The sequence below is a fragment of the Gopherus evgoodei genome, chromosome 9 (genome assembly GCF_007399415.2).
Source record: "Gopherus evgoodei ecotype Sinaloan lineage chromosome 9, rGopEvg1_v1.p, whole genome shotgun sequence".
Lineage (NCBI taxonomy): Eukaryota > Metazoa > Chordata > Testudines > Testudinidae > Gopherus > Gopherus evgoodei.
Genome location: NC_044330.1, coordinates 69,175,216 through 69,199,312, shown reverse-complemented (window position 1 = coordinate 69,199,312; position 24,097 = coordinate 69,175,216). Strand labels below are relative to the sequence as shown.

At 49.6% G+C, this 24,097-nt stretch overlaps 1 protein-coding gene across 3 annotated transcripts in view; it reads right to left on the bottom strand.

Annotated features, from left to right (window-relative positions):
* FRMPD3 (FERM and PDZ domain containing 3) overlaps positions 1-24,097 on the bottom strand; it is a 166,067-nt gene that overhangs the window by 39,059 nt on the left and 102,911 nt on the right. For all 3 annotated transcript variants that reach the window (XM_030575801.1, XM_030575800.1, XM_030575799.1), the window contains exons 3-12: positions 17,997-18,151; positions 16,569-16,671; positions 15,344-15,389; positions 10,780-10,884; positions 8,294-8,401; positions 7,205-7,336; positions 5,424-5,543; positions 4,598-4,734; positions 2,503-2,629; positions 1,568-1,657 (exon numbers count right to left, since the gene is read on the bottom strand). In XM_030575801.1, coding sequence (XP_030431661.1) covers positions 1,568-1,657; positions 2,503-2,629; positions 4,598-4,734; positions 5,424-5,543; positions 7,205-7,336; positions 8,294-8,401; positions 10,780-10,884; positions 15,344-15,389; positions 16,569-16,671; positions 17,997-18,144 — 1,116 coding nt within the window. In that variant the 5' untranslated portion in view covers positions 18,145-18,151. The remainder of the gene's footprint in view (positions 1-1,567; positions 1,658-2,502; positions 2,630-4,597; positions 4,735-5,423; positions 5,544-7,204; positions 7,337-8,293; positions 8,402-10,779; positions 10,885-15,343; positions 15,390-16,568; positions 16,672-17,996; positions 18,152-24,097) is intronic.

Here is a 24,097-nt window from a genome sequence, read left to right as displayed (position 1 = left end):
GGGGCTGGGGTGGAATTTTACAGAACAATAAAGGAAAATAAAATGCTGATCTCTGATTAACAATGGCAATCAGTATTGACCTGGCCATTCCAGCCATGATACATGGTACTAAACTGGAATGTGAAGGGAAAGCTACAGGTTGGACAAACATACACAGGAAAATAATGATGAAGATCACACTGTTATTGCCCCAATGCATATATTGCACCTCCACTGAGCCTTTCATCTGAGCATGTCAAAGTGCTTTATAAGCATTAACTCTCTGGGCCCCTCCTGGACATGCTAGATCAATATTCCTACCTTCATTTTACATTTGAGGAAACTGAGGCACAGAGAGATGTCACTTGCTCAAGGATATGCAGCAAGTCAGTATCAGAACCCAGGAATGGGAGGCAGGAGGCCTGACGCCCACTCCCCTGCTCTAATCCCTCAACCACACTGTGCTTAATATAGTCTGGATCTTTTTTTATGGAGCACTTGGAGCTGTTGGGATAGGTGCTTTTGGAGTTTTTACATAATTATGAAGAAGCAAGTAAAAGCATGCTGCAGACCAAACCAATGGGGAAGGAAGCAAGGTAAGAGGATGTTGTGAAAGTGGGTACAGCCTGTGTGGCAGGAAGGAACAATAGCAGATGGATGAAACTTACAACAGAATGGAGAGCCATGGATGGAAGGTGGCACAAAGGCCACTAGAGATGGAGATGAGCCAGGCAACTTGGAACCTTGGCAGGTCCTATGTGCTCATGGTTTGGCTGCGTGGCCTTCATCCTGCAGTGAACAAAATGAGGCTGTGTTGATGAGGATGATTTTAATGGGGATGACAAGTAGGTGGAAGGAGTGGACTATGCTTAGGCAGATTATATCACTGTAACAGCTTCTGAGACACTGCAGACCAATAGACAGGCTGGGATTGCTAATCACAGAAATTTCAAGGCTGTCTGATGTATTCATTGCAAAGACAGGACAGGGAATGTTTCCTGGGATTCGGTCCTCCATTGAGGATCCCGTCACATGCTTCCAGGCCTCACAGACACTCATGGAGGGGGAGGGAAAGATGAGATGTCCAAGGGCCAACAACAGGACAGCCACTAAACTTTTACAGTTGCAAACCCTGACAAACAGGATTTCTATAGTGGAGCTGGGATTTAACAGCATGGCTGAGGCCCTTTAAAATTAATTGAGTAGAAGATAATCTAATTAAACAACTACGGACACAAAGGGCCTAATCCTCATCTGGTATAAACTGGCACTATTCATTGACTTCCAAAGAGTTACAGTTCATACCAGCTGAGGATCTGGTCTGTAGTCAGTGGAGACTTTGAAGGTTTCATGGGCAGACTAGTATTGTCACCTCACACAGGGGGAGTTCATTAGAATCTGGGAAATGTCCTGTCCTTTATTTGGAGATCATGGACACCTGTGCACATTCGTGCATGTGCATGCGTGTACATATGCTGTTGTGCATGCCAAAGGCCAACTGCCCATTATGCGGCACCCTCAGAACCCATAAAGACCCACCCAAAATCATGAGGATGGTCTACTCTGTATCGTACTGGAATTACCATACCAGTCCCACTGTGTTGAAGAGGACTCCTGCAAAGGTCGGAAGCTCATTCAAGATCCGCAGATACTGGAGCTTTGCCTGGGTTGTTGAAACCTGAGGAAATACATCAGTGTAACAAGGCAAAGACTCAAGAGACTGAAAAAACTAAGGAGGATCCCGAAGGAGGAGTCAAGTAAGGTCCTCTCTAGAAGCTTGGGGAGTGCTTCGTGCATAGTTTTTGGGGGTTTAGAATTTGCCATTGTGCCTAAAATGATTAGTGACATGGAAACATCCCCAGGTGATGTGGAAATGGCAGCTGTGCTCCCTTAACAACTGATGGCAAGTAGCTGCTGTTGTTGGAAACAGATATTTTATTTTGCAGTGGGACAGGGCAAACGTCTAAAAGTTTATTGGCCCAGAGAAGAAGAACGTCCATTCAAACATGCAGGCACTTCAGTAAACCCTTAGAGGATGATGTGTCCTTCTGGGATCTACAGCTCCTGTGAGAAGTGGCTTCCCTCACAGGAACTCCAGCAATGGCAGGGGCTGGATGGGTAGACAGGCCCCTCTCCCGGAGCATTGCCACACATCTGGCTTGAAAGCACAAAATGGGAAAATAATCCTAAAGCCAAGTTAACTAAACTGGTGACTTTTTGGTCAAGTTTCAGGTTGGTTCTTAGTTTATCTGAACTGACTATGCTCCACCGTTTACTGCTGTGAAATCCAGATCACCCTGGCAAATGGATTAATGAAAAAGAGCAGGCAAGCGGGCTTTCACCCCCAGGGATTTACAGCACACTGTAATGAACTTAAACATCAATTGCATACAATAACATGAATTCCTGGCTAGCCATGCACACTAATAGCAAGTGAAAAACATAAAAGCTCCTGCTGGCACATACCAGCTGCAGCACTCCCCACCCAGAACCCATGGTGGGGCTGCGCTGGCTTCTGCTTACCTTGGTGCCACTGGGCGGCTGGTTCTGATGGGCCTTCAGCTGCTGAGAGAGAGATTTCCGAAGGCTCTTCTCTTTGATGAGCTGCAGAAGTGAAGGAGGCAGAAATGGCTCCAGCCCCCACTCCTTCCTGCAAGCAGAAATGACTTCAGAGAGAGGAGAGAGAACGGCAGGTGCTCAGAAGGGAGAGAAGGTGACAGAGAACAGAGGGGGAGGAGAACAATACATATGGCCAGAACCTGAGGGCAGGTGTGGGTGGGTTGGGAGCAGCTCTGAGACACCAGTGGGCCTCCTCTAAGCCCTCCTGCTACCTTAGCAGAATGAATCAGGAAGTGGTCAGATGCAGATCCGACCGCTGGGGAGTTCTGGTGTAGGGGATGGGGATGGGAAGCAAGGCAGGGTTTCACTGCAAGACATAAATCTGGGGCCAAATTCAGTCAGTGGGTGTAACTACTCTGAAGTCAACAGAGCCTCACCCACTGATATCAGGTCTGAATTTGGACCACGGTTTCTAATGCTACTGCTGGTTTATAAAGACCCAGCCACATTTATAACCAAGTAAGTGTTGATCCCCCACTTCACGACATGGTTTCTGCTTCCAAACCAGTAAGTACCTAAAGTCCACTCCAGAGAGGCAAACAAATCCAGAGCTTGTCCTTACTCCAAATGACTGGACAGACAGGAAGAAATCTCTCTCATTCCACCATTATTACAATCGTGTATTATTTTTAACTTGTTAGGTGCTTTACAGACAAGGTCTCTGCCTCACATGGCTCCCAATCTCCCAGTGTGATGCTAGCACAGAGTCTGATAGCTCATACGCTTCACTTCAGCCTGCATCAAGTGGGCTAGAGTTTTGGGATTCCTACTGTGGAGATGAGAAACCTCAGTCTGCCAAGGACTGGCTGCCTAGTGCACGTCCAGGATGATGGCTGGATTATTCCTCCCCTGCTTACATGGGATGGCACATATTCTGCCTTGCAATCTACTGCACGGGAGGAGGGGGAACGTTCTGCAGGTTGACTATTGACCCCAGACCGCGGTGAAGATGATTCTGAACTGACGAGTTCCCAGCTTGCGCTCTCCTCCCCTCCCCTCCTGCGCAATCTGCAGGCATTGCCTGATGTGCCACAGCTCCTTACTTCTGGCCATATTTGGCTGATCTCAGGGAGCCAGCTGGCAGGGTGCAAAGGATGGGAGTGGAGAGGCAGACAGGAGCGGGAAACAGTTACTGGGACACTGAAGCACCCTCTTGCCAACAGAGGGAGCCAAAGCCATTGCTAAGCATCTACAAGGCACAAGCAGTGAGGAAGGCTGAACCTTGGCCGTTTTGGTCTGCCAGGGCTAAGAGAATGGATTCTTTGGCCTCCCTTCAAGAAGTGCTGCACCCATTGCATTTGGGGGTTGAACCAACACTGATTTCAAAGCAACATTCAGAACCACACAGTTTCAGCTAGCAAGGAAGGATTGTCTAATGGTTAGAGCTGGGAACCAGGACTCAGGAGAGCTTGGGTCTACTTCTGACTCACTGTATGGCCTTGGCCAGGTCCCTTAACCCCTGTATGCCTCAGTTTCTCCATATGTGAAAAGGAGATAATACCTACCTACCTCATAGGACGGGCAGGGCAGGACTGTGAAGGCTAATTTGTTATTGATTGAAACATAATCTGGAAGCCTCAAATGACCCGGGACAGGGAAATGCAAGGCATCGCTACAATTGTATGCTGGAATTATACAGCCCCAACAGGTTTGCCTGCTTTGGACGCTAAGCTGTGAATCAGGAAATGGATCCAGGTTCACAGCAAACTTCTCCACCAGCCTGTGCTGGGTCTGGCGTTTGTAATGAAAGCCTGCTGGTTTCAGGCATCTCTTTGCAAATGTTCTGTGTGTCCTAACAGCGTTGTGCTGGGCCTGCTGCCAAACCCACTTCCCATCAGCTGATTCTGACCTGTGTTCCAGCTTCACCCTACATCTCCTCATCCTGAAACATTCACCTGCAGAGCCCCAGCAACAAGGGAGGACCCCTGGCCAGGTAAAGATATATGGCTGGGGAATGGGGGCAGGGCTGGGAAGGAGGCATTGGGAGAGCAGGACTCACTCCACAGTTTTGAGGGACACCTTCTGGGCTGGCCGGGTGGCGGAGACGGTGATGTAGATATGGAGGGCAGCCAAACCCAGTAGCGTCTCTGGCTTGGGGTCCGTCCCAAAGCGCTCCCTGATCACGTCATTGCGGCTCTGGGGTAAGAGAGGAGACCGCTCAGAATCAAACTGGAGCTGGCCCCTAGGCTGCTTCACAAACACAACACCTGAGCATCCCAGTGTTGCTGTCAGATAGTTCTGCCTTGGGAAGGCAGTGCTCTGAGCTGCCAGGCACAGGCCGGCTGCTCTGCAGACAGCAATGGACTGGCTGGCTTCTTCTTCTACCATCTGCCACCTCAGCCGATCTGCCAGCCTTCATGGTATCAGACATCTCCATCAAACACAGGGGAGGAAAACAACGTTACAGCCATCCCGGACCAGATTTACTTCTGGCAGGGCACTGCTGGCACTGGCAGGGCACCGCTGGCAGGAAGCTCCAGTGCCACTGTTCTGAGGGGCACTGGCAGGCCCTGCCAGCAGGAAGCTCACACTGCCAGAGTTCTGAGTGGCACTGGCAGGGCACTGCCGACAGGAAGCTCACAGAGCCAGTGTTCTTAGTGGCACTGGCAGGGCACCCCTGGCAGGAAGCTCACAGTGCCACTGTTCTGAGGGGCACTGGCAAGGCACTGCCAGCAGGAAGCTCACACTGCCAGAGTTCTGAGTGGCACTGGCAGGGCAATGCAAAGCACGTTGGGTAATGCTGGGACTGAAGTGACCTGAGAACAGCAATGAGGCTGTATTTCTATCGGCCACTGGCCTGACCTTTTGTCTGTCCTTCCCCCTACCTGGATGTACAGGTACTCAAACGCTGCTGGGTCTCGATGCAGCAGCTCCACCGGGTCTTTGGGGAAGAAGCTCACACGAAAGAGGCATCGCATCCCCTGATAATGTGTCCTCTGCACCACCTGTCCCAGGGGATGAACAAGAGCAGGTGAGGCAGGAAGCAGGAGTTGCTGTCGTAAGGCAGCAGAGTGGAGAGCAGTCCATTATCCAGTTCTGCACCCCGTGCATTTCACAGCCCCCTTCCCCTGCTGTTCCCTGTCCTTCCCTGCCCACTTTACCCACCCTGGAAATTGAGATCTGCCCATACTGGTACACTGGGGCACAATGGAAGCTCTAGGGAATTCAGAGCTGGATTAGACTTTCACAGCTCAGCCCATCTCTGCCAGGGAGGTCAGGCAGCCTCACTGAGAGGAGCTGACAGCATTCAGGGCCATTCCTGCAAGAAGCCGTGGGGCTCTGGCAGAGTTATAGAGGCATTACAAGCCCAGTTTTGTAGGCACTTATAGACCAAGTTCATATCAACCCCATAGATCAGATCAGATTCGACTAGATAGGTGCAGATGCACAAACTAACACTCAGACCTCCTGCTACCTGACTGCACCCACAGACCAGGCAGTTAGAGGTCTACAATCGAGGATTTGTGCCTGCAAAATTGGAGCCCAAATGGAAAGCCTTTTGGGAATGTGGCCTGCCATCTCTTAATCTTCTCCCGGGTGAGGCTGTCCCAGAAGGATGCTGAGGATTCCCGGTTACACTAAGCCAGTGTTTATACAGCAGCCCGAAGATGACATTATTACTACTCTCACTAAAGCCGTCCTGGAAGCCCCTGCCCTTTGCCAAGGAGAAATGGGTCGGGCTCTCCTTGCAAGCCATCAGAACTGCCCCTCAGTTGGCCAGAGGGGGCGCTGCAGAACAGCGTGAGGCACACCCTCCCTATCATGGGGCTAAGGACACTGCTTCCTTCCACGCCTTTCCCAACCTTATCCAGTCCAGGTATCAAGCCTGAGTCTCCCATGGATCTGGGCAGACCCACAGGCCCCTCAGTCAGCCTCTTTCCTCTGTCTTACTGGTTCTAGTGCCTGCTGAAGTGCCAGTGGGAGCCTGACAGCGAAGGAGCTGCCAGTGGAAACCCTTCCTTGCCCATGTTGCACTAAAAGTGTCTCCACTGCATCAGCTAACCAGAAAGTACAACTGCGAGTCTGAATGCCCTTCACTCCAGGGCCAGTGAGCCCCCAGGACCCCAGGCTGGATGGACCTGTAGACTGGATTCCCCTCTTGCCCCAGCAGAAGCTCATCCCTCCGGGGCAGGATTAAAGCATATCATTCATTTAGGTCTAACACTGTAAGGAACCATGCCTGGCAGCTATAACCAGCAGTCCTGGATTCATCTCCTGACCACGCGTGAAGGCAGCTGCCTAGCTCTCCTATGCTCTGCCAGGGATGTTAGTTAACACTGGCCTCCCAATTCTCCCAGTATTGGGGGCAAAAGAATCTCCACGCTGCCATAGGAGAATGTATGACAGATGTTCCTCTCCCTGGGCAGCCCCATCAGGACCTCCCCAGAGCACTGACTCCCACATGCAGAACTGAGCCTGTGGGACCTTTTCCAGCAGTGACTGATGGCACCAAACTGATTCCATCTTACACCTTCAGCCTAGGCCTGAGCTCCTTCCTCCTAGGTAGAAACCTCCCCACCCCCACCCTCATGGAACCAGACCTCCTGCTACAAGTACAATGCTCGGCCTGGTGGCAGGTGTCCAGCCATGCAGCTCAGAAGCTTACGTGGGCCAGGGGCTGCTTCTCCTGGAGGAGGAGGAACTTGTGGCTCTGCTCTGGGCTGGAATACTCCAGGACCAGGGCAAAATGTTCAATGTATCTCAGGGAGAGGCGGTCCTGTAGCGTCACCATCACGTCCTGGCAATGTAACCCAGAGAGAGACACAGGCAGGGTTACATGGGCCCAGCAGGTAATGTCTGTATGCATGTTTGCAGGAGGTCCAAGAGCTGCTGTTCCAGGTATAACAGGACACTGTTGTTATGCAGCCCAGCTCCGTGTTCCTTTCCATAGGCTACACCCTGGGAGAGTGTGATCTGAGAGCTACTAGCTAAATAGACAATGGCCTGTGCAATAGCAATGTATTATTCTGCACCTAGCTCAAAGGGAGACTAAGGGGACCTCCTTTACAGCAACAGTAAAGGAGCGATCTCTCATTGTACTAGGGGACATCTCTTTAGAAAAGAGACCTCGGGCCATTCAGCTACCTGTGGGAGGACAGAAGGCAGAGTATTAGCTGGGCAGATGTAAATCGCTGACTGGTCAGTACTGTTACAACACAGGGGATGTGTCTTTACCATAAGGCTGTGCTGGGAATTAGGAGAACAGCCTGTTATTGTTAATGGGCTTTACAGGCTTAATAATAATCCACATACCATGCTGCAAATGTATCCCCACCCCAGGCCAGCTGTGTAGAAGGAATGTCAGACCTGGCTCTGAAGAGCCATAGCCAGTGCCAGAGTGGGGATCATGAGGGTAGCACAACAGGGTGTGTAGCACAGTGCATGCCGACAGCCTGATTCAACAGCAAATCTCCTGTTGACTGGAACAGGTTCAGCACTGGGCCCCAAAACAAAGGTGGAGGCTGGTGAAATGGGGGAGGGAGAGAAGACGGGGGTCACAGAAGGGCAGAATATTGTACCATGGAAGATACAGCACTCAGGGAGGGAAACATGCTATTTATTATCTGGGATCAGTGCACAGACAGCAACGGGCTTTGTGCAAGGCCGCAGGAGACTGGGAAACAGAACAAGCAAATGTGATAAGGGAAACACAGAAGCCAAGGAAGGGCCTGTGGGGTCAGAGGAGGGCTCGCACCTTGACGGTTGTTCGGCCATCAAATGTGAATGACTTGATCTGCCCGTTCTCCAGGAAAACCTTCAATACATTGGGGATGAGGAGGAGAGCTTCCTTCTTCAACATCTCCTGTCAAACAGGGCCAGGGGAAAGGCAGACCCCCAATGGGTGTGGAACAGGGAGGGAATGCAGCAAAGAAGGGGGGGGGGGTGAAAGGAAGAGCATGAGAACAGGAAATTGGGGAAAGAGAGGGAGTGAGAGGGGAGGCCCATGAAATATGAGAGAGAATGTCAGTGATATACTAGTTAGTGGAGCCTCTGCTCCTTCAGAATTATGCACTAAGAAAAGGCAAATTTCCCGTGAAAATACAGCATCTGTGTCGAGCTCTTTGAAAGCACAAGGGCTGAGAATTTCAGAGCTGTCTGGTGGATTCACATACATGAATCTCCCTTGATCCATCTCAGCCCCCAGCCCATCTCAAGCTGTACAGGAACCCATCTGTTGAACTGCACATCTCATGCGGGCAGCACAGCGAAGAATGATTTTATTTAGCAAGCAATGTTTGAATCAGATAATTACTTAATTGATATATCTTAAAAATAGAATTTGCTAGAAGCACTTTAAGATTTATTTTTACTAGCACTGCTTAACAAAATCTTTCTGCAATTAAGGGATATCACTGGGATAAACATTATCGCAGGAGTACAGTCTCTCATCGCTATGCAGAAATACCCAGGCAAAACGGCCCCATTCACAGGCACAGTCTCAAAGCCCTTTGCACTGGGGTTTAAACCATATAACTCTTCATTAAAGTCAACGCCAAACCCCACACAGTGCTCTGAAAAACACCCTCCTGGTCGAAGCAAGAGACCTTGATCTCACGGGAACCTTCTCAGCCAAGGATTCAGTTTCTTTGACACCAAATGCCTGATCTGGGTGACATCGTTTTGATGAGCATTCCATCACGAAAATATCGTAACAGATCTTCTGCCGTCTGACTGGCTCAGAGGACAGACTTTCTGGGTGCTTCAGCCTATCAGAGCTAGACTTCTCTGTGCAAGCACAGCACACTTAAAGTGTACTGTCTTGATAGGACTAAACAGGCCTGGGACCAACTTAAGTTTTTAGGATGAGCTGTAAAGAGAAAGAAAATTGGGCTTGTGCCCTTTTTTAATTCCTTATGAAGGAGGTTTGCAAGGTTAAAAAAAGTTGCACACTCTTTACATGAGAAATCAGATCTTTTCTATCCGTTTTTCCCCCCCGGGGAGATCCTGTGGATGACTGGAGAACTGAAATGAAACCTGATGATGGGGATACGGATTGTTTAAAAGTTGTTGTTTTTTGTTAACACCTGTTTTACTCAAATGCCTGATGAACACCTAGAAAGAAAGATCTGGTAAATCTCAAACACCTGCTGTTCCGCCACATAAGGGCAGAGACCTCCAAGGAGTTCTCCAGACAAGGTCAGGCTTAACACTAATGATATTTCTAATATATAAACAAGCAGGAAAAAAAACCACCCTCTTACCACCACTAAACAAATATTAACCTATTACAGACATTAGGCCATGTCTGTATAATGTTGACACCAATCATTACTACAACTAAAGAAAGAAGCTCAGCTAGCCCTGCCTGGTGGGCCTCCTCATGAATGTTGGTGTCTGTGCTCTCTCTCTATGGGCTATCTGGTCCTTAGGGCGCTGAACAGGCTGCTGGTGCATCTAAATAATAATCTATGTACTCCGTGCTTCTCTTGGAGTGATAGTCAGGTGCTCTGCGATCCTGTCATAGGGCAGCACACTGTAATCTGCACTGCACACACATGAATACAACCTGACATTCACCAAATGAGAGAGTCACTACCTACTTCCCGGAGTGGTGCATCTGCAAGTGAAACCAGTCAATCTATGCATGTGTGCAGGGGAAGCGAATCCATGGAGCGAGCTACAGCCTTGCACTCATAGCCCTGAGCCACCTCCCAGCCTGCTTTGCTCTGCCACAGGGTAGTTCCAAGGCCACACGCTGACATGGATCAATGCTACCCTGAGAGACAGAGACCCTGCCCCTTCACTTGTGGCCTGATCAACCACGGGTAAACGTGAGAAGAACATACCGGTCTACCCATCCAGTTTACAGAGAGCTACAAAGCAGCTGCATCTCCTTCACAAAAAGCTTATCTAGGACACAGGTGGACCTTACAACTAGATCAGACTCCTGCAGAGTGCTGTGGATCACCTGCCAGCCCTATTACCTGTACTCATGAATCCCTCCATCATGACACACATCACAATCCTTTGTCCACTATAAGTGAAGTTAGACGGACCACAGTCCACCACTTACAAGTTGATTAGCAGAGGTCTCTCAGGCATCATTCAAGAACCCTCTGGCAGGAATGGCCCACAGGAATTGCTGCACCAGCCCAGCAAGAGCCATCTTTCAGAGGAGCAGACTTACAGCAGGAATACTCACATCAGTGCAATGGTGGACAAAGGAGGAACAGCACTTACTGGATCTGTCTCACCAACCGTGACCTGTTCTGAAAATCGGACCTTCACTGGATTGGACCTCAGTTTTGCCTTCTTGGCTGCACTGATGAAAGCAGATTTTGGGGACTGCAAAGAGAACACAGGGTGTTAAACATCTGTCCTTGAAGCTGGACCTTGGGGAGGGGAAGAGAGAGACTTTCCTTGGAGGCAGTGCAAGAGAGAGGCAGAAGAGAAGCATTGATAACATTAGGTAACAGAACACATGCAGAAATTCTTCATGTTTTCACATGCCCTGCTGGAGAGACAGGCCCCCTAGGGAACACCACCACTTCAGTCCCATAGAAGAGTAGGCATGGTACTGGGGCAGGGATGGGCACAATCCACAGGGAGGGAAACAGCCATAAATTTCATCCTTAGTTTCCTGAGAATGTGGGGGAGGACAAGGACCTGCAAATGGCTGCCTAAATCAAAGCCCAGTTAGCATGCCTTGGGCTGCTCCATCCGACACAAACCTCACCTCTGTGTGACATGTCTATGGCACTCATAGTAGCAAGGTGAGGCACACAGCACAGTGAATGAGAGCACCTGGTACATGTTAGCAGTCATGGATCCATGCCTGCAGTGCACTCTCACTACCAGCTGGAGGCACTAACAACATGATGGGTGTCTATGTCCTAGTCACCTCCCCAAGCTGGGGTCACCATCACAACCCACTGAGTTTCCACCTGCCTGATGATGATCAAGAACCCTCAGGAACCTGTGTGGAGAGGGGAGGGGAGGTACAAAGGCACATTGGCAGAAGCAATGTATGAGTCTGCAAGCACCGGGTGGCAGCAGAGGAGACTGATTGAGGAAGAGAGTTGGAGCTTTTGGATCAGAGTATCAGGGAAGTTCCATTGAAGTCAGTGAGACTGCGCTGACTGACACCAGCTGCAGATGTGGCTTTCCACCTCTAATTCACTGGTTCCTAAATACAGTCCAGGCTGCTAGTGAGTGAATTGCATTGCCTGGTGATGGCCATGTGAAATGGTCTGGTGGTCTCTTTCCAGGGCCTGGTGGTCAGGTGGCCTCCTCACAAGCATCACTGTGGCACTAAAACCTCACAGGCTCAGCACACAGGCCCACAGACCAGAGCTCGGCAACATTGTTTGCCAAAATCTTTTTTCGTAAAAAGTGCAGATTTTGGTTGACTGAAACATTTTGCAAAATTGTGGTGATTTTGCCAAATTGTTTCATTTAGAAAAAAAAAAAAGCCCTACAAAATTCAGAAAAAATTGCAATGTTTTGAATTTTTGATTCTAACCACTTTTCATTTAGAAACTTACTTCAATTGTAACAAGAACCCAAAATGTTTAAAAATAGCTCAAAAATGAGGAGGATTCTCAGCAGCTAGAGGTCTTCAAACCACAATTTGAAGACTTCAATAACTCAGACATAGGTTAGGGGTTTGTTATAGAAGTGGATGAGTAAGATTCTGTGGCCTGCAGTGTGCAGGAGGTCAAACTAGATGATCATAATGGTCCCTTCTGACCTTGAAGTCTATTAGTCTATAAATGCTTAGTTTAGATACAAAAGAATTTTTTTTCAACTTTTCAGTTTGCCAAAAAATGTTTTTAAAAATTTCATTTTGGGTTGACCCCAAATAATTTTTTTCTTGATTTTTTGAAACACCCAGTGAAACAAAACAAAACAAAAAAAAAAAAGAAATCAGTTTTTGGCATAGCTCTCAGGCTGGACGGAACCCTGGAGTGCTACCGATCTGTGTTGCCTTTACTGGTGGTCTCTCCTGGTCTGGAGTCACACTGTCAGGGGTAGGGGACAGAAGTTTGCATTGCAACGGCCTGCACAGGTTGGATTGATTTACATCAAGGTGAAAGCCTCAATTTAAATAATCAATTTAAATCAATTTTTCCATTTGCACTGCACATTTCTTTAGAAATAACTGAATTCTCATTGGTTGATAGAATCATTAAAACATGTTGATTTAAAACTAAAATAGAGCCTTTACACTAGATTTGGTACATCTTCTTGCTACCTACGAGGATACACTATAACTATACACATTTAATTAAGCAATTATCTAGCTTAATATTTCCAGATTCTTATTATACATTTTTAGCCTGATAAGCAATATACCATATTCTATTTACTCTATTTTTTCTCATGATTCAAGCTGTATTAGAATGGTAACTAGAATTTAATTAAGCACAAAAACCAGTATATACAATTTATTTTTATTAAACAAACCAAGCCCTTAATACGCTACTGTTGTGCCATATTTATAAAGCTTGATCTCAAAAGTTAGATGTTTCCCCTGATTCTCTCTTTATATAGAAAGACAGCTTTCAACTCAAAGTTTTTTTATTTAAATGTTTTAAGAGACTATAATAAATGTAGGCTTTTAATATAGTTTGTGTTAAATTCAGATTTCATTTTAAATAGGTTTATTTTTAAAAAGAAAAAAAGTGATTATAATGTAAATGACAAAATTAAAATATCTGATTTAAATTAAAAAAATCTATTTTTGTATTTAAAAACAAAATCATTGATTTTTATCCACCCTGGGCCTGTGCTGCCCTGGGTCTTCAGAGAGAGGACTTGAGTCTCTGGAGCTCTCAGCCTGGCACATGTCACCAGCACACAGCACTTCTCTCAAGGTGTACTGCAGGGTGCGAGCCGTTCTTGTGGGTGTCTGAGGTTTCAGTCTGAAGACGGCTGGCCCGGGGCTAACATGCTGCCTCGCCCAGTTGCTTTCCAGAGGAAGGAGAAAAGCTGTGTCAGAGGCCGGCGCTCACACCATTCTTTAGGGAGCAGCATTGGGCAGTGGCACCCTCCTTTCAAGAGAACAAGAAAGCAGGAGAGAATGGAAGCGGCTCTCACACGTCTCTCTCTCACCGAGATCAAAACATTCGGGAAAGCAGAAATGACATCCTGCCTTCACTGCTGGTGGCATGACAGTTCAATCTGTTCCACGGCCACAGGCTCTTTGCGCTCCACTGCAACTTCACCACTCAGTGCCAGACCTGTCACTGCTGGGCAGAGTCTCCAGCAAGCATGGCATGCAAATGAGGCGAGAGGAATCAGGGAGCTCAGTGGCTCTGTTTCTCCAAGGGATTCCCACCAGGTGTCACCACACCAAGTCCACCACGGGTCCTGGGCCTGACCACAAACATGCCAGATGTGCATTTATGGCTGAAACCCAGGAAGGCGCCCAGCACCGCTGCACCACTTTCCCCACAGACTTCCACTGAAGGAGGCTCTTCTCCTTCTACCACGCCTATGCTATCCCCTTACGACGACTCCTGCTGGGGGAGGCTGGTCCTGCAGTAGCTATGTGCTCCCCAGTGCTCAGCATTCCTAAATGCCATTCAAGGCAGCTGTAGCCTGGCGGTAGGATGGGTCCATCCTTTCTAACTGCAGTGAGGTTTGGCTTCAGATACGGTGCTGGAATATGTAACTGCCTCCTCTGCTCTTGCAAGCTACTCAGGGCAGACAGTCAAAGCAGCCACTTGGAGAATGCTTTAAAAAGAACGGCCCTTTCCCCTGCTCTACCCAGGCATCCAGAGGTCCAGATGAGACACAGGAAAATACAGCACGGTCACCCTGGCAAAGGAATCACCAGGCTGAGATTTGCTGTTAGATCTCACCAGAGGCTAAAGAGTCAAATATTTTCCCTCTGGCATCACTGGTGGCTCTGTAATACACACCAGGAACCCTGGGGAGTGCAGTCGTCCCAGGGACTTTTTTATTTTTATTATTCCTTCTCATGGAGAGAGCATTTCATGGCCTTACTAGCCACAGGAGATGGGAGAGCTCGAGAGATCCTCTCCCTCAGGTGGGATGCTGGAGCCTGGAGATTATTCCTGGATTATTTTATCCAATTGTAATAAATTCCAGTGAGTACGGAAGAGGTAATATCAGTGCTGAAAGCCAGGAATGATGAGGGTGAGCAGGGTTGGATAAGCTTCCCCAGAGGGTTGTGAAATGCCCCTCAAGCCTGACGTGCAAAGCCCAGCCTTGCTTTGCCAGTCCTGGGCCCCTACAGTCCAGCCAATGCCCCTCAATCCTGACCTGCAGCACCTGCCCCCGCTGTGCCAGTCCTGGGCCCCTACAGCCCAGCCAATGCCCCTCAGTTCTGACCTGCAGCACCTGCCCCTACAGCCCAGCCAATTCATTCTGGCTGGCAGTGCCACTTGGTATCCTCTCCTGGGTCTCTGTCGTGCACATCCTGCTGCTCTGATCAGACTGGACGATGAACTTCTGGGATTTGGACAAAGGTTGGTTGAGAACGAGGCTGAGCATATTCATCTGGGGCCATCACAGAACATAGGATCACGTCTCCAAAGGGGAAACTCTAGTGCTCTTACCCTGTGCACTCACTGGCTCCCTGCAAAACCGTGCTTCTCTCTCGGAAGCATCAGTGTGACCTAGATGGAGCAGCCGTATGTTCTCTAGGTCACATCCTAGTTCAATGGCCATCTGCATAGGCCTGGATTTCAGACCTCCCCAGCCCTGCAGCAAACTGTGTCTGCCTTGTCAGAGCTGGAGCCCTGTGTTACAAGAGCATGGGGCTCCCGGAGCTCACCTGGTGAGTCTGCAGCACAGTGAGGATGATGAAGTCCTTGGAACTCCTACAAGAGAGAGGACAGGAGGGAAGGTTAATGGACAGGTTTGCTCTCAGCCCCACGACACAGGACACGTATGGAAACGATGGGATGAAAACACCACTTGGAAGAGCCTGGTTGAGAGTTCAGATAGCAAACTCTCTGCCCAGCCAGCGGCTCAGATTGTCTCGGTCTCCTACAGCAGCTTTATGTGCCAGGTAATAAGTGTGCTGGCAGCGCCTCATACAGCTGCTGCAAACATCTCTGCCAGCTGGAGATGTTTGGATCTCTGTAGTTTCTTACTCTGCTATAAAGATATTATTGAATAGACTGTTAACTAGAGAATCATAGCTATTCCAGAGCCCAGCATGACTTGCTCTGAAACACACACAGTCCAGGTGGATAACTGTCTGAGGTGTGGCTCCTGGGCTTGGGCAGGGCTCAAAGAAGTGAGGATTGCTGGGGATTCCCCTGCTGAAATAAAGATCCTTCTCTTAGCACCTAGGTCTTTCCCAGCTGTGACACCAGAGCTGAGAATAGGCAAGTTGGTGGGGAAATGGGATAGGATGAAGGGGCCAAGTTCCCCTCCCTCATACCAGCCTGAATCTCCCCTAAAGCTCTCTGCCTTTCATATTCCAGTCATGGTCTTCTCCAGAGAGCAAGCAGGGACCCGTTCCAGGTTTCAGGCCATTGCTGAGAGGGGTTCCTGGATGAGCTTTGTGCACAGCAGGGACCGAATCTCACTTGTGTTCTGACCTATATAAAAATCCCACGGCTCCATAGCCCTCAGAGCCGGAAGGGTGCCAGAAAGGGTAATGACTTAGGTGGACAAGTGTGTGGTGTGAGTGAAGGTTAATCAAACAAACTGCGTGTCAGTGCCAGCCTTCAGGGGGTAGGCTTCCCCACAGTACTGCCCTGCTCATGCTAACTCAGTCTCTGGCAAGGTGCGCTTCCTTACAGCAGTGCTGAGCCAGTGCTGACTCCAACAGGGCCAATTTGATCACTGCAGTACCTGAAAGTGGCTGCTGAGGCTGCAGCCGTGCAAATTCCATTGCAGCGGTGCCCAGATTCTGCCAGTTATCAGCTCTCTTGGCTAGGGGTTCTGGGATCACCCCCTCCAGCCCTTTGAGAGATGTAAGTGCTAACACTCCTTTCTGCCCACCGTTTCCCCTGCACCCAGGATGAGGTGGGGGAGAAGTTCATTACCTGACCAGATCAATGAATCTCTCTCTGGGGGCTTCACTCACATCCTCATCATTTATGGCCACAATCTGATCTCCTGCCAAGAGTTTATCCTCAGAGGGGCCTCCTGCCATTGAGAGGAGAGTAGATGTTAGAGCCCCTGCCTGCAGCAGGGAGCGTGCCCTGTTTCAGCTTGGTGCGGGGGAGCAAGCAGGGGAATGGGGCTCTGTGCTGTCTGGAACGAAGGGAGCAGGCCTCAGGCCCCGCCATTCTCAGAGCCCAGTGACGGGGCTCTGTTCTCAGCTCGGCTGGCCTGCACACAGTTCCTACTGGGATGAATGGCAGTGGCTCATCTAATAACCCACCTATGTGGCCTGCTCCTGTTGTTCAACAAGAAACCGGTGCCACGTAGAGGGGCTAGTTCCAACGTCTCAAAGAACTGGGCTGGGAAGGCCAGGGGCCCGGTCACAGGCTGGGCTGAAACCCAGCGGGAGGAACTGGCTACGTGTCTACTGGTATCCCGGAAAGAAGTGATTTGGCTTCCCCAGTTACTCCATGCTCTCTTCCTCCACCAACCCACTCGGTGTAACCCATCCAGTGTTTCTGCTTGTGGATCTACTGTAGCCACTTTCCTCCACCAGCCTGCCCCAGAACCCTTCGCAATGGCATGGCAGGGGACTTGCTGTGCCTGCAGCTCCTGACTCAGCAGCAGCAGAGATTCTTTTGGAAGGGGCCCTGGAAGTGAAAACTCCCCTGGGTCTGGTGAAGGGACAGGTAAGCATGGCGCTGCCGGTGCCCACTTACAAGTGGCATGTTGTGTGCCCCCCATGTCCTCAGCTGCTCTGCCACCTGTCTGTGCTCTGCATTTCTCTAGTGCTGCCCTCCTGGGTTCTGCTCTTTCCCCTCAGTGGATGCTCTCCATCACTCCTCCTCACTCAGCTCCAAGCGACTCGATCGCCCTGTTCGCCAGCATGGGCTGGGGCTGGCTCACACAGGTCCTGGCTGCCGCGGACCCTGTGGCTGCTGACGGGCAGTATGAGGCCCCCTTCTTCCTGCTGCCCCCTCTCCACCATGGGCAAGGCACTCTGGGGCACAGGGCATGGAGGGGGCACGGTTGCTGTACTTCCAAGATCTCTCAGACACCATCCTGTCAGTTGCAGACTGTGTGTCTGAAGACCCCTGCCTTTAAACAGTCAATTCCCCCCAGCCTCTACCCCACTGTCAGCTACAGGCAAGAGAACTACAACACTCACAGCCTTCCCACTCTGCACTCCAGTGTCTGCCTGACGGTTCCAGCTCCCAGCTTGCAGCGCCCATACCCCAGGCAGGATGGCAGTATCATCCCAGCCAAGCAGTTCCCACTCCTTTGCCTGTTCCTTGCTTCCCACTTGTCTGATCTGCTCCACTCAGAACAGCCCCTTTCCCCAAGGTGGCTGTGAGCCAAGCACATACCTGCTGTTACCGAGCGCACCACCACTGGCCTCTCGCTGCCGGCCACAAAACCAAAGCCGTAGAGGGGGTCACGCTGGATTTTCACCTGTCGGAGAGCGTCTGAAGGCAGCTGACCACATTCCATATCATCACAGCTCTCCTCCTGCATCACATGACTGGAGAGGGAGACAGTGCGTGTAACAGAGCTGTACCCTGAACACAACCTGGTGACAACGCAGGGCAGGGAGCTGGGCGCCAAAAGGCCACAGGGCACTAAGTCATTATACTGACCTCCCTCAACCAGGCTCATTCTCCACCAGCTTCGTTCCGCTAGGGAGAGGAGCTATGCTGCTTGCAGGAGTGCAGCTCTGATGTAGTTCAACCCCACGGGACCAGTGCCTTCCCTTCTGAGGAAGTGTGCTTCACGTCTTAGGTGCCCCAAGCCAGGAAGCAAAGGGAATCAAGGATGGGATCTGAATCCGGGAAGGCCTGCTGGAAGTGCAGTTCTCCTTTCTCCTTGGCTTCCCGCTCAGCTTTACTGAATTTATGCATCCAAACATTTTGTGGCACCCCTCCCGAACTGCAATCACTGCCAACCCTTTCCAGGCTCTGAACAGCCAGCCCCGTTCTGCCTGCCTCCTACATCACCATCAGAAATTAGGATTCTGCTGCTGGAATTTAGCTGACAATTTGGTTGATGATACCTGAGGCATCCAGCCCCAACTCTCAGAGTTGTACGAACTCTGCAGGGCTCCTGGGAGCCAATGCTTGTCTCTGTCAGCAATGTCAGCAGCATGGACTCAGAGACACACAAGGAATGGATCTGTGATGTAAGGGGGTCTGACAGTCACATCACCCTTCTTCCAGCTTAACCTCACTGGAGTCAGATCTTTGCACATCATGTGACCTGGGGCACTGATTTCTGCATCATCTGTCTCATTCTGTGTCATGAACTAATTCCCTATGGTTTGCACCTTCTAACTGCCACATTTTCAATGCCCTACCCCCTGTAGCAAATGCCACGATACAAAACAAATACATGCTGACACCTATATTCTTCCCAGACCACTAATGCAAAGGATAACAATCTCATTGGTGACTTGATTGCTAGAGTGTCTTGCTATGAAAAGGTGGTTTTGGTGCACAATTGTACCAGAGACAGATGAAACTGCATATGGTTGCAACCCGAAGAATAAAATGATGAATGAGTTTCACAGATTCCTTGATTCCAAAGCCAGAAGAGACCATTGTGACCATCTAGTCTGACCTCGTGTATAACACAGGCCAAAGAACGGCCCCAAAATAATTCCCAGAGCAACTCTAAAAAAACACCAGTCTTGATTTAATAATTGTCAGTGATGGAGAATCCACCACAACTCTTGGTAAATAGTTTTCAAGTATCTGAAAGTGAATGTTGCTTCTGTGCTGTTGGTTGAGTGTTACTGTCCAGACTATTTAGTTTGCTAGATTCTTCCTGGCCATTTGGCTACAAGTCAGTTGTTCCCGCTTGGCAGTTTAGCGTGTGATACATCCTCTATCAACTCCAATCCATCTGCATTTCCAATGGCCCCCAGCACTGTGATATTTTGACACCAGATACAAAATTAAGAGTGACAACACAGCATGGCTGAAACCAGAACTGAGCTATTTGTTTGAAGATGCCTCCTCAGACGGGATTCATCTCGGTAATTCTCTTCCACGAGCAATGCTGCTGAACTACACTGCAGCTCCGTGATTACGTTAAGATCCCCTGAATGAGACGATGACTCAACTCCGGCTCATTCTGATTTTCAGTAGTAGCATGTTGACCAGCTGGCTGCCCGTTGCTGAGAAAGCTCTGACCCCCAGCCCTTTGGCCCAAAGCATCTGTCCTGATGGGAGCTAGTAGGTCTTTTAGATCCCCAACACCTACAGCCCATATCTGTGGATACCTAGGTATATAGCAAATCCAAGTATATGTGAATTAGATGCTATGTTATATCTATGCTACTAAATTAATAGTAATAATGCAGCATAGGTGCCGCCATTGCAATCTGTTGCTATTGTCCACATCAGTGATTTTCAACCTTTTCCACTGATTGATTTCAAACCATTCCAGTGCTCACAGCACCTTCTGTCCCACCTCTCATCCAGCTGGGATGCCCCTCTTATTTTGCAATTTGGGAAGGGCGGGGTGGTTGCAACCCCCTGATATCTGTTTACCCCAGTCGTAACCCCCAGGCTAAGAACCCATGGTTTAACTTCCCCATTGCATAATAATGTGTCAAATGTATTTGGTAGGACGCAGTGACATAAATGATAAAAATAAGAACAGATAAAGAAAACTGTTGAGCAGAGGATGGGTCATGGCCTTCCCTGCAAATGGAGCCATTGTGTGTACATGCATGTGAGCTCAGCTCTGGGTGAGTTCTCTGTGATATGCACTTTCCTGGGCCGAGGGAGAGAGAATGGAGGGTGTTCTGCAACTTTGCTATCAGTTCTCTCACCTTCTCAGCGGAGTTCTGATGCCTTAGAAAGAGGGAAAGAAAGAAAAAATGAAAAAAGGTCTTGGGAAGGGGGAGGGAGGAGAGTGCCATTACTCACCCCTAGAGCACTGGTTGCACTTAATTGGCCAATTCACTGGAGCTGTAATTACCCTGAGGTCATCAGGGCAGAATATGGCTTCCATATAAAACAGTCTCCATACCTAATTGCTGCTTGAAGAAGCACACCCCGATTTTACTGGGAAAAAGGCCCAGGAGCCAGCACACCCATTGTTCATGTGCAGCTATTCCAAACAGGGCGGGCTATGTAGGGGCTGAATATATGGCTGGAACTGCAGGGTCATTGGCATGAGCCAGCTGTCACTCCACAAACCGGGTCTGCCATACTTTCATGCTCCTGAGCTGGTTTGCAGCATTATGGAACATGCCAGGCAGGGGGAAAGGGGTGGGCATGGCTGGGCTGCAGGTTAGTAGTATTGCTTCAAATCGTTAGCTTTTCATCCCTCGGGGATACAGCAGGTCAGACCTGAGGGGCACTGGCAGAGCTGTGGAGTTCAATGACTGGAATGACAGGCGTCTACAGGTCAGACCTGAGGGGCACCGGCAGAGCTGTGGGAGGGCTCAGGTGTGGGACACAGTAGCAGAAGGGGCTGCAGGTCAGATTCGCAGTACAGGGACAGAACTGTGGAGGGGACGGGGGCACAGCCACTGGTTCTATGGTAGTTCTGTGCCTGGCTCTACAGTAGCTTGTTATCAGCTTTGCTACTCTCATGAGTATTTTAAAAACAAAACAATATCAAAAACAAAGGTGGGAAGGTGAAATGCTGACTGAAAGCATCACAGCAGCTCCCGCTCAGCCTGACTCAACAGAAACTCCTGCTGTCGGGGGGCGAGGGGGACAACTGTATCTACCAGCCTAGACAGCACATCTGAAAGCTTCTCTAGCCTGAGACCTCCTCACTTTACACCCCTCCCCGAACAATTCTACACTCCGCCATATGAATCCCACTCTAGCTATCTGCCATCTGAGACTGACAGATACAGTGCTCAGCTGGGCAGCAATATACAACCCCAGATAACAAAGCCCTTCAGGAGCATGGCTGAGTTTAGCCTGTGGGGCCTCCATTTTGCAGATAAGGAAACCGAGGCACAGAGAGATTGAGTGACTAGCTCACACAGCAGATCAATGGCAGAGTCAGCAACAGGACCCAGGATTCCTTGTTGCCAGTACTGTGCTTTGAGCACAGGACCATCCCCTTGTGCATTATCCCTGTGCACTGCTCCTCCGAGGCTCCTGTTTGACGTAACAGCAGGGAAAGGCACGGGGGCACCTTTACTTTCTCTAGCCTAGTGGAATATAATGAGAAAACTTTTCTATTTTGCTTTGGCAGCCGAGCTGGGATTTGCACAGCTGTGGTGCTGATAAAATACACCTCAGTCCCTGCCACAAACATGAGAAATGAATGTTGGAATCCCCCCTCCCTGCTAGAACCACATTGCTCCTTTATCAGCAGATATGAGCTGCAGTCAAGTCCATTAAAATGCTAATCCCCGACACTGTAAATCCAAGGCTGCTAATCGCCTGGCTGGGGCGCCCAGTCCAGCGCCAGCCTCAGCCCTGGGGATGGGCTTTCAGGAGGTTCACAGGGGACAGGGACTGGCTGGCATCACCTGAGTGGAAGGACTGGCTCAGCAGCTTCTCAGCATTTTACCACCGCTGGGGGTGACAGCTGGTTTCAAAGCCAGTCCAATAGCTGTCTCTCCATGACAGCATGACTCTCTCTCCTAGGTGTTCCCCAAGCTTCATCCCTGCTCCAAAACCCGCTGGCCTCTGGGCCTGCTGGAACTTAGCACTCCTGAACCAGGCCACTAGGTAGGGAAAACTTGTCCTGTAGCACAACTATCCCTAAGCAAGGAACGACTCCAGGCTGCAGCATGGCTTAGATGAGGATTGTTCCTGTACCTCTTCGCCATGCCAGAGGAAGCGTGTTCTCATGGCTCTCCAACCGGGAGGGTGGATGCTTGGGAACTCTGCCTGGCTCTGCACAGACATCCTGTGGGACCTCAGGTCGCTCACTGGGCCTCAGGTTCCCCACCTGTACAATAGGGATAAATCTGACCTCCCTCACCAGCACGCTGCAAGGGTTAATCTCTGCACAGGAGAGCCCTGAACGAACGGCCTTAAGAGACAGGCAGACCCCTATCATTCTTATTATGAGCCATCTTCAGAGCCTCCTTCCTGCTGGGAACAGAGCCACAGCTCCCTGAGAGCTCTGGGCTCACCCCTTTCATTCAGCGCTCCCACCACAGACCAAGTACTACTATCCCTGGTCCAGAGGTGAGCTCTGGACTGGGGACCCGGACTGTATGGTGCCCAGATGGGCTAGTCTTAGACTAGGGCTGGTCTTAGACTGCCTTTACTTCTCAGGCAGCAAACCATCAGCTCAACAAGTTAACGGCACTCAGATTAAAGGACCCAATTTTGTTAAAAAAAGGCCTAATTTCAGCTGTAATGCAGTCAGCTACCATGAAATGGAAGAATGGAATAAAATGCACGCAATGCTGGATATTAACAATCAAACGCCTTTCCCAGCGTCTTAAGCTGCCTCTGCTCTGATAAGACTTTGATGCAGCAGACACACTACAAGTGTAATTAATAATAAAGGACCAGCGTGACTTAATCCAGTAGTTCTGGAGAAGCAGTAACATCTCATCAGCAGGGGAGCAGGGTCTGCCAGAACCTCCATGTCAAATTGGCCCCCTGCTAGCAATCCTTCAACACTAATGTAGGAGAAGACAGTAGGGACAGAAACTGCTAGACTGGATGGGACCAATCAGCCACCTAGTCCAGTATCCTGTCTCCAAGAGGGGACAGCCCAGACCTGCCCAAGGAAGAGTGTTCTCCTGCCCCCCAACAGAGGCTGGTTTATGCCCTGAAACAGAAGGGTTTAGATCCCTTCTAAAACTCATGTTTATTTGTTTAAATACTTCCTATACTAACTCTAGATAGTTTTGTTTTCCCTATAAATGCCCAGGTTTTTTTTGAAAGCTGCTAGGCTCCTGGGCTTAACGATATCTTGTAGCAGTGACTTCCACAGGCTAATTGTGTGGAAAAAGTTCTTTTCAGTTATGAATTGGCCACCTTTCAGCTGCATTGCCTGTCCCCCTTGTTCTAGGAGACAGGGGAAGAGAAGTCCTCAATTTCTCCTCTCTCTACCAATCATTAGTGATATACTTTTATCATGTCCCCTCTTATATGAGTCCTCTGGAAGGTAAACAGGTACAGTATGACAGTATTCCATTGCTTTGGGATGAGAGGCAGCCACTAATCGGCTTTAGCCTCAGCACAGCTGTAAAGGTTCCTTCCCTACTCTGAACTTTAGGGTACAAATGTGGGGACCTGCATGGACACTTCTAAGCTTAATTACTAGCTTAGATCTGGTAACTCTGCCACCATCCAGAAATTTCAGTGTCTGGATCACTTCTTGTTCCCCGCAGAACCTTCCCCTCCCTGGGCAGCCTTGAGAGGCTTCACCAATTCCCTGGTGAACACAGATCCAAAGCCCTTGGATCTTAAAACAGGGAGAAATTAACCATCCCCCTTTTTTCCCCCCACCAGTTCCTGGTGAGTCCAGATCC